The sequence below is a fragment of the Myodes glareolus genome, chromosome 19, assembly GCF_982192425.1.
Source record: "Myodes glareolus chromosome 19, mMyoGla1.1, whole genome shotgun sequence".
Classification (NCBI taxonomy): domain Eukaryota; kingdom Metazoa; phylum Chordata; class Mammalia; order Rodentia; family Cricetidae; genus Myodes; species Myodes glareolus.
In genome coordinates, this window is record NC_142044.1 from 21,250,119 (window position 1) to 21,264,456 (window position 14,338).

The 14,338-nt window shown below is 39.2% G+C and overlaps 1 protein-coding gene and 1 pseudogene across 3 annotated transcripts in view; both read right to left on the reverse strand.

The window, feature by feature from the left end:
• The window catches only part of Zhx1 (zinc fingers and homeoboxes 1), a 31,939-nt gene that overhangs the window by 2,128 nt on the left and 15,473 nt on the right, over positions 1 to 14,338 (reverse strand). For 2 of the 3 annotated variants that reach the window (XM_048457088.3, XM_048457092.3), the window contains exon 3: positions 3,184 to 6,063. In XM_048457088.3, coding sequence (XP_048313045.1) covers positions 3,187 to 5,844 — 2,658 coding nt within the window. In that variant the 5' untranslated portion in view covers positions 5,845 to 6,063 and the 3' untranslated portion in view covers positions 3,184 to 3,186. Of the gene's footprint in view, positions 1 to 3,183; positions 6,064 to 10,649; positions 10,799 to 14,338 lie in introns of all 3 variants that reach the window. The other variant, XM_085678960.2, reaches the window with a different exon arrangement.
• On the reverse strand, positions 38 to 174 carry LOC125415287 (small nucleolar RNA SNORA40; annotated as a pseudogene).

A 14,338-nucleotide genomic window follows, 5' to 3' on the forward strand; every position in this document is an offset into this window, starting at 1 on the left:
ATATATACATATTTCATGTTCTGCAGTATCTTTTTATCATATTCCTTCGTGTATTTATCAAAGTTCATATTAAGCAATGAGTTCTGGGTTGTAAAAGGGGAATTATTTTTGTACCTGTCTTTTGTGGCTTTGCCCAGTTGTAATGACTATTTGGGGAAGGTTCAGGTAAGCACTTTTGTAAGTTGAACCACATTTTGTTTTTTGTTTGTTTGTTTGTTTTTTATATTTATTTATTTATTATGTATACAATATTCTGTCTGTGTGTATGCCTGCAGGCCAGAAGAGGGCACCAGACCCCATTACGGATGGTTGAGATCCACCATGTGGTTGCTGGGAATTGAACTCAGGACCTTTGGAAGAGCAGGCAATGCTCTTAACCTCTGAGCCATCTCTCCAGCTCTTGAACCACATTTTAAACAAAACTTTTAAGAGGAAACCTATGCTGAATACTTTGGCAAGTGTTTTTTAAATGAATTATACCATGCTGATTAATGTTTTTATAATTTTATACTTCCAAGTATTTCTTAAATTGTGTATATGGATGTATGCTGTGCACATGTTCATGTGAGGGGTGCACATGCCCCATGCATATGTGCCAGCTGTTGGTAGGTGTCGCGGTGTTCCTCAGCTGCTTTTCATCTTAGTTTCAGTGACAGGCTCTCTCAGTAAAGCCAACAGAGCTCTGATTCAGCTACCCTGGCTGGCCAGTAAACTCCAGGGACCCACCTTTTTCCACCCTCTCTCCTAAGTGCTGGGGTTACAAGGGCCAGCTTCTGCACCCATAGATAGGTATTGGGAGTCTGAACTCAGGAAAACACTTTACCACTGATCCACTTTCCCAGCCCTGATATATATATATATATTTATATTTAAATATAAATATATTTTTATATTTATATAAATATATTTGCTTTAAATATATATATATATTTAAAGCAAAGGATACATATACCACACACAATATAAACTTTTGAAAAAAAAGTTTCACGTGAACTTTATGACCATAATTAGTATCCATAATCATGTTACTATATAATTGAAGGTCAGATCCAAGTAACCTGTATGGAAAAGCTCACCTACTTTTAGACAATTACAACTCCCCAGAAAATGACTGCAAAGGCTGCAACAACAATTCACTGCAGCAACAAATTTGCTGATTTAATCTTGGCTGAGTACACATTCTTGTGTTTAGCAATAAAAAAAAAGCCTGTTACAAATATTCTATGCATCTAGGTCAGAACAAAGCCTGTCCAGAAGTCTTCTGACACGAGGAAGTGGAGGACTGGGTTTCAGGGTAAAGCTACAAAACGCTTGAGCTTCCTATGACCTAAAATGATGACACAATGTTCTATGATCTGCAATGAGACTTACACTGTGATGTAAATGAGTGGAGCTCAGTTCTTCTTCCCTTCTGTCTTAAGAGTGTTAGTGAGAAGAAAGCTAGAGAGAAAACTGTTAGCAATAGGACTAGTGTGTAGCCTTTATTAAGGCCTCTATAAACAATTGCTAAAATAAACAAATCAGGAAGATGCCACTCGGGAATTAAGAAAATACTGTATAGAATAAGAGAGCATGCAAGTAGGTTAGAGAGAAAATAAGTAACTATGCTCATATACAAAATAAAGTCTACACTTCCTTTCCTCCCTCAGTATTTGAGAACACTACAGTAATTTCTGACAAGACACTATTTGAGCTACAAAGAGACAAACACAAGCATTTCATGACAACTACATTGTTTTCAAAACAGTGTGCTTTTATTCTGGAATACTCCCAAAACAAAGAACAGAAAAGAATAAAACGATGTTCTTGAATTCCACAAGAATAAAGAATTGAAGTCCCTGGCTGAGAATGCATGAACAATCCCCCAGTTCAAACCCCACTATGGGAAACTTAAATAGAAAGAACTGAAGTCCTAACTTCAGGTAACTGCTTGCAAATACAGTACATTTTAAATTTAATCTTTAATCTATTAAGGAACATGCCAACACTTTTGCAATTTAAACCATATTTGTTTGCACTTTTAAGAAGACTACAGAGATTTTATATTGCTTTAAGAGAGGGCCTTGCTATGTAGCCCAGGCTAGCCTCAAACTTGAACTCCATTTCTTAATGTTAGGATTATGAAAATATGGAGCCACATCCAGCAGGAAATTTAATTTCTTTAAAACCAAACATAGTACTTATAGATATTTTGGGTGAGTGAGTTAATTTATATCAAATAGCAAATCTGTTTTCTGCCTTTTGATCTTTATGAAAAAGAATTTATATTGTGGCTGCTCAAAAACAGATGCCACTGAAGCGCACACGAGTTTACACAGGACCTAGAACAGGAAGACCTTTGTCTTTTAAGAGAAAAAGATACCAAGTGTATAACAGATCTTAAACTCCAGCTGAAAGGCTGTTAATGTTTAGGGCAATGGAGAAAAAAAGCACCTACTTTTATTCAGGTTTTCTAAAACCCATCTGTCCTTGTGCCTGTGGTCGCTCCCTCAGTACACCTGTCCTCTTTGTTTTTTTTTTATTGTCCCCTTACACAGGCAAAAATGAAGCATTAGTAGAAAGAAGGTTACAAGAAATACCTTTATTATCTTTAGTGTTTGTTTCCCATTTCCCTTCTTACTTCCTTTCAAAACAAACTAAAATGTTTTGTATGAAAAATAAATAATTAAAGGGACATTAAGACATTAAAACCTGTATAATACAATTACCAAGCTACATATCATAATAATACATGTCAGGACTAGTGGCACCTAATCTCATTAGGAAAAAAAAGTTTAGTGAAAAAATTAGTAGAAATGAAGATGAGGGCTAGGGAGATGGCTCAGGTCACTAAAGTACTTTTATAAAGCATAAGAATCTGAGTTCAGATCCAAGAACCCTCATAGGAGTCATGCACAGCAGTGTACACCTGTATTCCTAGCTCAGATGAAGAGGGAGGTGGATTCTTAGAGCTCCCTGGCCACACAGTATTGCTAAATCAGTGAGCTTCAGGTTCAGAGAGGGATGCTATCCAAAAATATATAGAGGAAAATAGAGGAAGACTCTGGCCTACACACACACACACTTGCATGTACACACACATATGCACATATATAACACACACAAGTGAAGATGACTGAACCAATAAGGTGGCTGTTAAAATATATGTATGACTGATGATGAATACAAAGTCTAAACACTTACATTTCAGTCATCTGATTTAGAAAGCTTCCGCTTCACATGCCGTGGGGGTTCCCAAGTGTCACTATCATCTGTCTCTTCTTCATCTTCTTCCTGATCATCAATAACTTCTTCTTCCTCCTCATTTTCCTCAAATAATTCTATACCTAACTCAGATCTTCTCTGTCTTTCTGCAAACCACTCTCTGACCTGCTCATAGCCCATGTGTGATCTGTTGACAAGTTCATCAAGGTCTTGCTCATTAAGAAATTTGTGCTTCAGGTAATAATCCTTAAGTATTGCCGTTCCAGTTTTAAACTTTATGAGTGTTGGTACCCTGTCCCAGGTGTTCATTCTTTTGCCTCCTCTAGGTCTCCCACGTGGTCTGCCTCTGCCCCGTCCTTTGGGTCTGCCTCTCCCTCTTTTCCTAAGGGAAGAAAGACCATTCAAACTACTTGAATTGGAGCTTTGATAGTAGTAGTACCATTTCAAGTTTCCATTCTTCCAAGCATAACGGGTGTCCCCAAACCAACTAACTATGTCTGTTCTGGCAAGCCCACTTTCCTCAGCCAACTTGTCATACTCTTCTGGTGATGGCCACTGTGTTCGGACAAATGCACTTTTAAGCATGTGCAGTTGCTCTGGTGTTTTCTTACATATCTTGCCTGTACCTCCCGACTTAGGTGCAACTGCTTCATCTGCAGGCGAGTTTTCTCCAGGCTCCTCTTTGGAACTCCCTACATTACTTTCTCCGGGCTCTTCTTTGGAACTCCCTACATTACTTTCATCTACTTCTTTTTTCTCAGCCTTTAAAGCTTTTGTTTTCTTCTTCTCTGTAAACCAAGCATCAATTTCTCTTCTAGTAAGTTTGGTTTGCGCTCTTAACCTATTTAATTCTTCATCTGTAAGCACAGAACTGTTGAGAAAACTTGCTTGAAGGACACGAAGTTGCTCTGCAGTTTTCTCCTTAAACTTCTGGGGAGCAAAGTCAGGAAAGGGATTCCAGGATTGTTTTGGCTGTGTAGTAACTGCAGCTGGGGGTTCTGGGGTTTCATCACTGGAGTCTATAATGATAGTGGCAGAGGAGTCATTATTGAGATGTAAGCACTGATTACTCTTTGAATTTCTCTGGTTGTACCTTGTATCACTAAACCATTTTTTAATCTCGCCTTTAGTAAGGCCTGTTATTTTCATGAGCCTAATGATTTCTGAGTCGTGGGGAAACTGGTTTTTAAGATAGCTAACTTTCAGTTCTGCCAGTTGTTCTTTAGTCTTTTTGGCTCGAATACCAAATGAATCTGGGTTCACTAGTGCAGCCTCAGGTCTGACACTTGGCGATGCTGGAACTGCTGCTGTGGCTGCTTTTGTTTCTGTAGCAGGCTGAGCAGCAGGTACTTGACTCTTTTGTACATTTGTTTGATTTGGAACCCCTGCCACTGTCAGGGCGATAGGTGCTGTTACTGGCAAGGTGTTTGCTCCAGCTACTTGAGTAAGAACCAGACCTGGCTGACCAACTATTTGGCATGTCTGTAAAATAGACGGTAACCCATTGTTCCCTGTGGAAATGTGTGTAGGAATAACAGTTATGGTCTGAGGTACAGTATGTACTGTTCCATTGAATTGTTTCCTCCTTGCCTCCTCTACTTCTTCAGGAGTCCAACTAACACCATGCTTTAAACGTTGGGCTGAAAACCAGATCTTGATCTGTTCCTCTGTATATTTTGCTTGAGCAGAAAGAACTGTAATTTCTGACATTGTAGGATAAGGGAATTTGTTGTAGGTATTGAGTAGAAGGGGATTGTTATCCAATGCAGCATTGTAGGTAGGAATGCTATTAACAGGGATTAAGACTTTAGGAACCAAGTTCGAATTCTGCTGAGCAGACACTGCAGTGATCACCTGTGCTAACCCAGGAAGAACAGCGGAGGGCGTCACTACTGTGCTAGCAGGATTGGGATGCACTCTGCTGATGGTGGAAGTACTTGTATTGGATTCTGGAGCTGAAGAAGTCGCACTTTCTACATTTTCTTCCCGGCTTACTTTTACGCCATTCTCTTTCTCGTCAGGGGTGTCCTCCGCTGAGTTATGATGGACTGTAATCCGTTTGTTTTCTACCTTATTTTTCATCATTTTCATGATGGGAGTTTTACTGATGGAGATTCCCGAAGAAGAAACATCTATGGATTCTCCATGCTCTGAATTCTCCTCTTTAACAAAACTACCATCAAAAGTCAGATCATTTATTGTTTGTTCAAAGATTGTCTGGTTATTACGCTTCACCATAGTCAGCTTAAAATTTTCTTCTCCTGGGTGGTATTTCAGATTATGCTCAGAAAGTGCATCATACCTTTTGGTAAGAAAATTGCATTCAACACAAACATAGGATGAATTCAGGACAACATTAGGATGCTCTGAATCTACATGGAAAGTAAACATATTTAGATCTGGAGTTTGAAAAGTACAATATTTACATTCATAGCCCCCTTCCACTTTTTTATTTTGCTGATTGTCAGAATCCACAGACTCATAAACTTCTTCATCACTGGAGACACTCTCTGCTTTAGCATTCTCTACGGGGGTAAGGACAGGAGGACCTTCATCCAAATCTGATATCAACTCAAGGTCTGGATCCTGATCACTGGCAAGGACCATGCAAGGTGTTGTTGATTTTCGTCTGCTTGACATTTTGATTTTAGGGGGTAAAGATCAGTGGTGATTTAAAAGCACTGGGGCTTAAAACTGGAATCCTTCATTTGAAAACAGTGGCTTCTGGCTCTTCAAGTCCACTTTTGTGCTCCGCAAGTCTCATTAGTAGCATTTCCATGGTGCAATCAAGTAAAAAGCTTAGTTGGCAGATAAAACACTGCTGAGCTGTTGAAATGTGTGAAGCACAACTCCAACCACCTACATCGGAATAAATTTAAAATGAGTGACTATGATTTGAATAAATTTATGTTACTATATGTACTTAGGCTGTGGCATAAGTCAGTTATACAGATCTACACTGTAAATCAGGGATCAGGAAAAAAGGGCTCTGAGAATCTTAACAGATGTCTGTCTCCAAGCCAACACATTGAAGACCATGTGATACTTACGGGTCAAACCCAAGTGTGTTTATTTGACTCCTTCAGTCAGCTAGATGGTAGAAAACTGGAGAAGGAGCCTTCTCCGGAAGCACACCGTTACCAGTGTAAAGTGCCCCTGCTAACAAGGAAGGAACTGTACAGGCAGCTACAGTGGCATCTATACAAATTAAAACCATCGACTAGGTCTTCTTCCTACTCGCCTGTTTGGGCTCAATGCTGACAGAAGAGAGCTGAAGTTCCTTAAGGCGTATGCATTTCCCTTCACTCTCTGGCCCCAACCTCACTTTTCTGCTTCATCTCTTGCCATCTTCTTCCTTTTTCCCATGTCCTTGGGAAATGATGGTCATTCCAGGAACACCTGATGTACTTTCACGATTTTACTCAGGCTGTTCTCAATTCCAGGACACTTGTTTGTACACTTGGTGTAATGTCTTCCTGCATTGTAAATCACCTCTTCTATTTATTTCCAGTCTATTGCTAACTACATTGCCCCAGACCCCTGCTACCATTTCTTTTCCACTCCCTATCTATATCTGCATCTCTGTGGTCTCCTTATTAGTGATACTGTGTCCTGTTCTTTTTTTCTCCCCAGTAACAACTTTGTTATGATAAAGGTCTCCAAAACTCTATACAAAGCAAAAGACCTCAGTATCTTCAATTTAACACTTTCTCAGCTGAGCTGCTCTGGTTGACCTCTCATTCATGTTTGACTGACAGTGCAAACAAGAAGTCAGTACTGAAGCAGGTCATCACAGTCGATTAACCTGAACTGGTAGGAATAGGAAAGGAGTTCCAGAGAACCTAACTGGGCTAGAGCATATAGTATAGTCAATAACCGCTGCAACTCACAATATGATGCTTGAAAATCACTGAATTTTATATTGAAATAGGTGGAGCTCATAGTATGTGAATTATAGCTCAATAAACCTTTAAATGCTTTATTTTATTTTATCTTATTTTATTTTTGTTTTTCAAGACAGGGTTTCTCTGGCTGTCCCAGAACTTACTCTGTAGACCAGGCTGGCCTTGAACTCAAAGATCTGCCTGCCTCTCACTCCCAAGTGAGAGTGGGATTAAAGGTGTGTGCCATCACTTCATGGCTATAAACCTTTAAATTAAAAAAAATTCTAATAAACTTGCAATCAAAATATTTAAAGTAAAATTTAAGTAAAAAAGGTTTATGTGTTTCTGAAGTCTAAACCAAATTCAAATAAATACAATTAGTGGTTATACTTATTTGCCACCAGAATTTCAAGTGATTTTCATATATTAGCATCATCCTGTCATAGCTGAAGGAAAAGGAGTCCACTTCAAAGACCTTATAAGAAAGTATGCTGATAATAATTTTCAGGAAACGAAGCTGTATGCCCTGATTTGAAGGTGTTAAGACTTCTTACATCTGATCATTCAGAAACGAACTACACATTCATTGGACAGATACAAGCAGCACATTAAAAATTTGTATTAAAGATCCCTAACAACGAGCATTAACTTAGTTATACATAGTATTAACAGTCCAAATCTCCACTCTTAAAAATTAAATCATGGGGGCTAGAGACATGGCTCAGAGAACTGGCTGCTCTTCAAGAGGTATTGAGTTCAATTCCCAGCAACCACATGGTGGCTCACAACCATCCATGATCTGGTGCCCTCTTCTGACATGGAGGCACACATGCAGGTAGAACACTGTATACATAATAAATAAATAAATAAATAAATGTAAAAAAATTAAATCATGGGCTGGAGAGATGGCTCAGTGGTTAAGAGTACTGATTGTTCTTCCAGAGGACCCAAGTTCAATACCCAGCATCCACATGGTGGTTCAAGACCAACTGTAACTACAGTTCCAGAGGATCCAATGTCCTCTTCTGGTTTCTGTGGACACTGCATGCATGTAGTGCACAAATATCCATGTAGGCAAAACAACAATATGTATAAAATAAATAAATCTAAGAAAATGGGAAAAAATTGCAAGAAATTGTATAGATACGGAGGTCATTATGTTAAATAATGTAAAATAAGCTAGAGCAACTGCATATTTTCTCTCATATGTAGAATCAGGCTTTAAAGTGTTGTGAGTACATGTATGTATATACACATATATGAAAACAGACCGTACACATATATAAGGCTATGTAGGTTGTCATGAAATGTCATGAATGTTGGTGTGTCATGAAAGTATAATGGAAACCATGAGCAGAAAGAAACGATTCTTAAGGGAAAGAAGGAAAGAGGGGGTGGTGGGGTATGTGTAGCAGGAAAGCATTAGGGAAGACTGTCTGGAGATAGGAGACCAACAAGAGGGCGTTATGGGGAAAGCACAGTGAGAGCTGGGTATGAATAAGAACAAACTATAATAACCTGTAGAGATGGAGAGATGGCTCAGAGGTTAAGAGCATTGCCTGCTCTTCCAAAGGTCCTGAGTTCAATTCCCAGCAACCACATGGTGGCTCACAACCATCTGTAATGGGGTCTAGTGTCCTCTTCTGGCCTGCAGGCATACACGCAGAAAGAATATTGTATACATAATAAACAAATAAAGAACATGTATGTATGAAAGTACCATTTTAAAATGTGTTTTCCTATAAAACTCTTTATTTGTAAGAGATTATAAAGAAATCTCTGAAATTCAAACTATTTAGCTCTTATAAACTAGTATCTCCTAACCAAATAGTAATCATCGGTATTTCAAGCTGTCAATCACACAGTTATTTGACAGCTGTTTATCATTAAAAATGGGATTCTCATGGTGAATGACAACAATGAGACTCTGGGTTCAATCTCCAGAACCAGAAAAAAGAGAAGCAGCAGCAGTTGCCAAGTGGAAGAGCAATGCATCAACATGAGGATACTGCAGAAGGGCAGGGAGTGAGCTACCTTGTGACTTCATTCTCCTGTCGCAGAAAGAGGCTGGGATGAACTAACAGCTGGAAATCAAAGACAAAGAGGTTTATTTTCTGAAAGCAGTAGCTGTCAAAATTGAAGTTTTAAGGAAAGGAGCCCTTTCTTCAAACAAAATTACTCTAAGAAACCAAAATGTAAGTCAAATTCTGTTTATTAATGTACAAAACTAAATATCATCATATAAAGTGAAATAATCAATCTCAGAAAGACAAATATCCCCATGTTTTATATTCTTTGTGGGTGCTAAGTTTTATACAGAAACATAAAATTTATTTAATTTAAATAAGACATAGAATAGAAGCAAAACTAATTGGGAGATTGGATGGGAATAGCAGGAGGTGGGGTTGAGAAAGAACAGGAGGGTTGAACATGGTCAAAACACTTGGTAAACAAATATGAAAATGTCTTTTTAAATATATTGCCATATACAATGAGTATATGTCAATAAATACATTTCAGTCAGGCAGTGGTGGCGCACGCCTTTAATCCCAGCATTTGGGAGGCAGAGGCAGGTGGATCTCTGTGAGTTTGAGGCCAGCCTGGTCTACAAGAGCTAGTTCCAGAACAGACTCCAAAGCTACAGAGAAACCCTGTCTTGGAAAAAAAAAAAACATTAAAAAAAATACATTTTAAGGCGAGAAACAGAGTAGCTGGCTGACTGAAGGAGACAGAGGCTAAACTACTCCTGACTTAAATAGTCCAGGATCCCAGGATCCCACTTCTATCTCTGAAGGGTTCTAAGAGGTATTTGAAAATCTATGTCTTACAAACTTGAAACACTTTCAAAACAATGTATCAATTTCATCCAAATCATCTCTTTATGCCACTACTGTGCATGTTATCTGAAGACAATCGAGAGTGAATTCAGTGTGACTTTCAGTTAGCTGAAGAAGGCAGACCAAAGGGAGGCTGACATTGGAAGGCCAAAAGTTTGAGGCCAGCCTGAGCAATTCAGCAAAACTGATTAAAAATAAAGTGTCAACTAAACAAAGTGAGGGTGGGTAAGACTTGCTCTCAGTGGTAAGAGCACTCACCTAGCCCACAGGAGAAGGGAGAAGCAGAACCCAGGGAATCTAGGGGTAGAAGCAAAGCAGTAGTCAGAAGAGCCGCAGGAGAGCCTGAGTAGCCCAGGCCCCTTTACCTTTCTGACTCTTCAGAAAAAGATTCAACTTTTGGGGTTAATGTCTTTTTTTTTTTTAAGGTTTACTTATTTTCATGCTTCATTGGTGTTTTGCCTGCAAATATGTCTGTGTGAGGATGTCAAATTCAGCTGCCAGGTGAGTGCTGAGAACTGAACCCGGGTCCTCTGGAAGAGCAGCTAGTGCTCTTAACCACTGAGCCATCTCCCAGCTCTTAACTTCATATTTTTTTAATCTTATATAGCACATAATAAGAATATGCTATCAAATTTTTACTTTTACTTCTTTTTCTATCAACTCACTAATTCAGATTGGTAAGTAAAAATTTAAGCAGATCGAAACAAATTTTACTTATCCTTACATTTAGAATACGTGCACTCGTAGACATCCGGAGACAATTTGCAGGAGTTGATGCTCTCCTCCCACTGTGTGGGATACAGGGACCAATTCAGACCATCGGGCTTGGCAGCAAGCACTTTTACCCAATGAGTCATCTTGCCAGTTCTAGATCTAAACAAATTTTATAAGCTTAAGGACTTTTACTAAAGTCGTGAAAAATATATTTATGCTAGGTTATAATCTAGTAATCTATATCAAAGTTGTACTCTTGCCTCTGAAAATATTGACCTTAGAAACATATATAATTTAGTTGGGCAGTGGAGGCACACGCCTTTAATCCCAGCACTCGGGGGGGGGGGGGGGGGGGGGCAGAGGCAGGCAGATCTCTGTGAGTTCAAGGCCAGCCTGGTCTACAGAGCAAGTTTCAGGACAGGAGCCAAAGCTACAGAGAAACCCTGTCTTGACAAACAAACAAACAAACAAAAATCTACAGAGTGAGTTCCAGGGCAGCCAGGACTGTTACACAAAGAAACTCTGTCTCAAAAAAAACAAAACAAACAAACAAACTACAATTCAATTCAAGTTACTAAAAAGAAAGGTTAAAGAGAGAGAAAGAGAGAGAGAGAGAGAGAGAGAGAGAGAGAGAGAGAGACTGAAGAATTGGCTTAGTCATTAAGACTACTTGCTGACTTCCAGAGGACCCAAGTTTGATTCCCAACTTGAGCCATATTAGGTGGCTCACAACAATCAGTAACTTCAACTCTTCAGTTCAGACTAAGAAGGTTGTGTTTGGGAATATGTGTATCTATACATGTATACTTAGAAGCATGTGAAAATTGAATGAAATTTATGCCCTGGCAATGCTGAAGCATGCATGGGAAGCCTGTATATAGCAGTTCTGTTGAAGTTGTCATATTGGGTTTCATGGTTGATGAGGATGACTGACCAGGTCTCTTCCTCAAGAGGGCACCAGCTCTCATTACAGATGGTTGTGAACCAACACGAGGTTGCTGGGAATTGAACCCAGGACCTTTGGAAGATCAGGCAGTGCTCTTAATTGCTGAGGCATCTCTCCATGTAGCAACAATTAAAAGAAAGACCATGAATTTGAAAGAAAGCAAAAAGGGGCATGTGGGAGGTTTTGGAGAGAGTTAAGAGAGGGGAGAAATGATGTAATTATATCATAAACTCAAAAATAAAAATGGGGGGGAAGCTCACATTGTTCCCAGTTCACATCTGTCTCATGACTGTGGGTCAGATGTAAGCTACTGCTCTAGAACAATACATGCCTGCTTGTACCACCCGCCCCCTGCCATGACGGTCATGGACTTTCACCCCTGGAACTGAGTAAGGATTCAGCTCAGCATGCTGGCACAAACTTATAAATTAAAAATTTGTTTTTAGTGTATCTGGTGTTTGTATGGTTTTCATACTAATGATGGCATGATGGTCCCTGGAAGGTCATGCCTGAATACCACTGGAAGGACCTCCAGGGGAACATGTGCCTGACAAGAGTGTAGCAGGCTGGTTCATCTTGTCTTTTGTTGTTGTTGCTGTGGTTGTTGTTGTTCATGCTCTGTGATACAAGTGTATCTGTCAACTTTACTACTTCTAGAATTAACTAAAATATAAAGTGGAAAAAAAAACCAACTTGCTTTTATAAATTGATTTGGTCATGGTGTTTTATCCCAACAATACAAAAGTAACTAGACAGTTGTTAAGAAAATATGAGAATCCCTACTCCCCCCAAAGATTCAAGATTTGGTCAGATGATTCAAATCTGCACCTGAATTTAACAGAAATTCTAAACAGAATTTCTAAAGAAGAAAGTCATACACAGATTAATAAATTCATAAAGCTATGTATTTCTTCAAAAATTTTATTTAATAATATGTGGAATGTCAACCATGTGCCAGGTACTGTGCATGCACTAGGGATGTAGAGGTGACCAAGACAGACTGCCTCTGTTCAGTCATTAGCAGTGTAGTAAGGAAAACTGACAGTCAAACATTACTTGGAATAGGGATTTTTCTTTTGGTTTTTTTTTTAGATTTATTTATTTTTGTACACAGTGTTCTGTCTGCACATATGCCTGCAGGTCAGAAGAGGGCATCAGATGATTGTAAACCACCATGTGGGTACTGGGAATTGAACTCAGGTCCTCTGGAAGACAGTCAGTGCTCTTAACCACTGAGCCATCTCTCCAACCCCAACTTGAAATAATTCTGATCAACAACAAGAGAATAAGCAGGAACTATATAAAAGCACAGCACAGGAGTCTACCTCTAGGGAAATAGGAATAGCCTTTCTCAAAGACAAACAGTAAGAGTTTCTTCACAGCTCATCTACAGTAAGAGTTTAACTGATACTATCTTTCAGTCTCTCAAAAAAGCTTTTAGACAGGGCTGGAGAGATGGCTCAGAGGATAAGAGCACTGGCCACACCTCCAAAGGTTCTGAGTTCAATTCCTAGCAACCCCATGGTAGTTCACAACCATCTGTAATGAGATATGGTGCCCTCTTCTGGCCTGCAGGGACATATGCAGGCAGATCACTGTATACTTAATAAAAACAAATAAATCTTTAAAAAAAAAAAAAGCAGAGCGGGAGGGGATTGGGAGAAGGGAAGGAAGTGTAAATAATTGAATGGAAAAATAAAAATTTTAAAAAAGCATATTATAATTTTTTTCTTTTTGAAAGTAACTTAGCTGATAAGATACAAATTGAATTAAAAGTCAGGAATAAAAATCACTACTATGAAGCCAGGTGCATGCATGTAATCCCTGCACTTGAGAATCAGGAGTTCAATGTCATCCTCTGCTACAGTTTGTAACATGTGACTTGTGGTGGTTTGAAAGAAAGTGGCCCCCAAATTGAGGGGCACTATTAGGAGGTGTAGCCTTGTTGGAGTAGGTCTTGTTGGAGGAATGTATCACTGTGGAGGTGGGCTTTGAAGTCTCATATATGTTCAAGTCATGCCCAATGAGACTATTCACATCCTGTTGTCTGCAAGATGTAGCACTCTCAGCCACCTCTCCAGCACCATGTCTGCCTGTATGCTACCATGTCCCACCATGATGGTAACGAACTGAACCTCTGAACTGTAAGCGAACCACCACAATGAAATGTTTTTCTTTATAGGAGTTGCCATGGTTGCTGAGCATTGATGGGACATGCCTTTAATCCCAGGACTTGGGAGGCAGAGACAGGCCTGTGAGTTTAAGATATGGTTGTATCTTAGGGTTTCTATTACTGTGATGAGACATCATGACCACTTTTTTTTAAAAAAAAATATTAAATAGGTGGAGAGATCGGTCAGTGGATAAAGCACTTGCCACAGGAACATGAAAACCAGAGTTCAGATCACTGGAAACCCCAAAAGGTGGGTAGGCAAGGAGGCCCACCTGAAATCCCAGCATTACATATATACACAAAATGTTATTACAATAGTATGGTACCAATTAATCTCTGATGTCATTACATGCAATGATACTGACACAGAAAAACTGCTATAGAGAAATCACTATATTAGTGAAATACCTCCTCCTCTGTTTGGAGTTCAGCTAAAAGTGGCTCCAAACCAATCTCAGAGCCTTGTACTACTTACTATGGAAAGTAGTTAGAGGTCAGCTTCATTGGGCCCTACAACACTGGGCCCTAAAACACAGTAAAAAGTATCTAAAAATATCAAGCACTATATGTACAATTACTT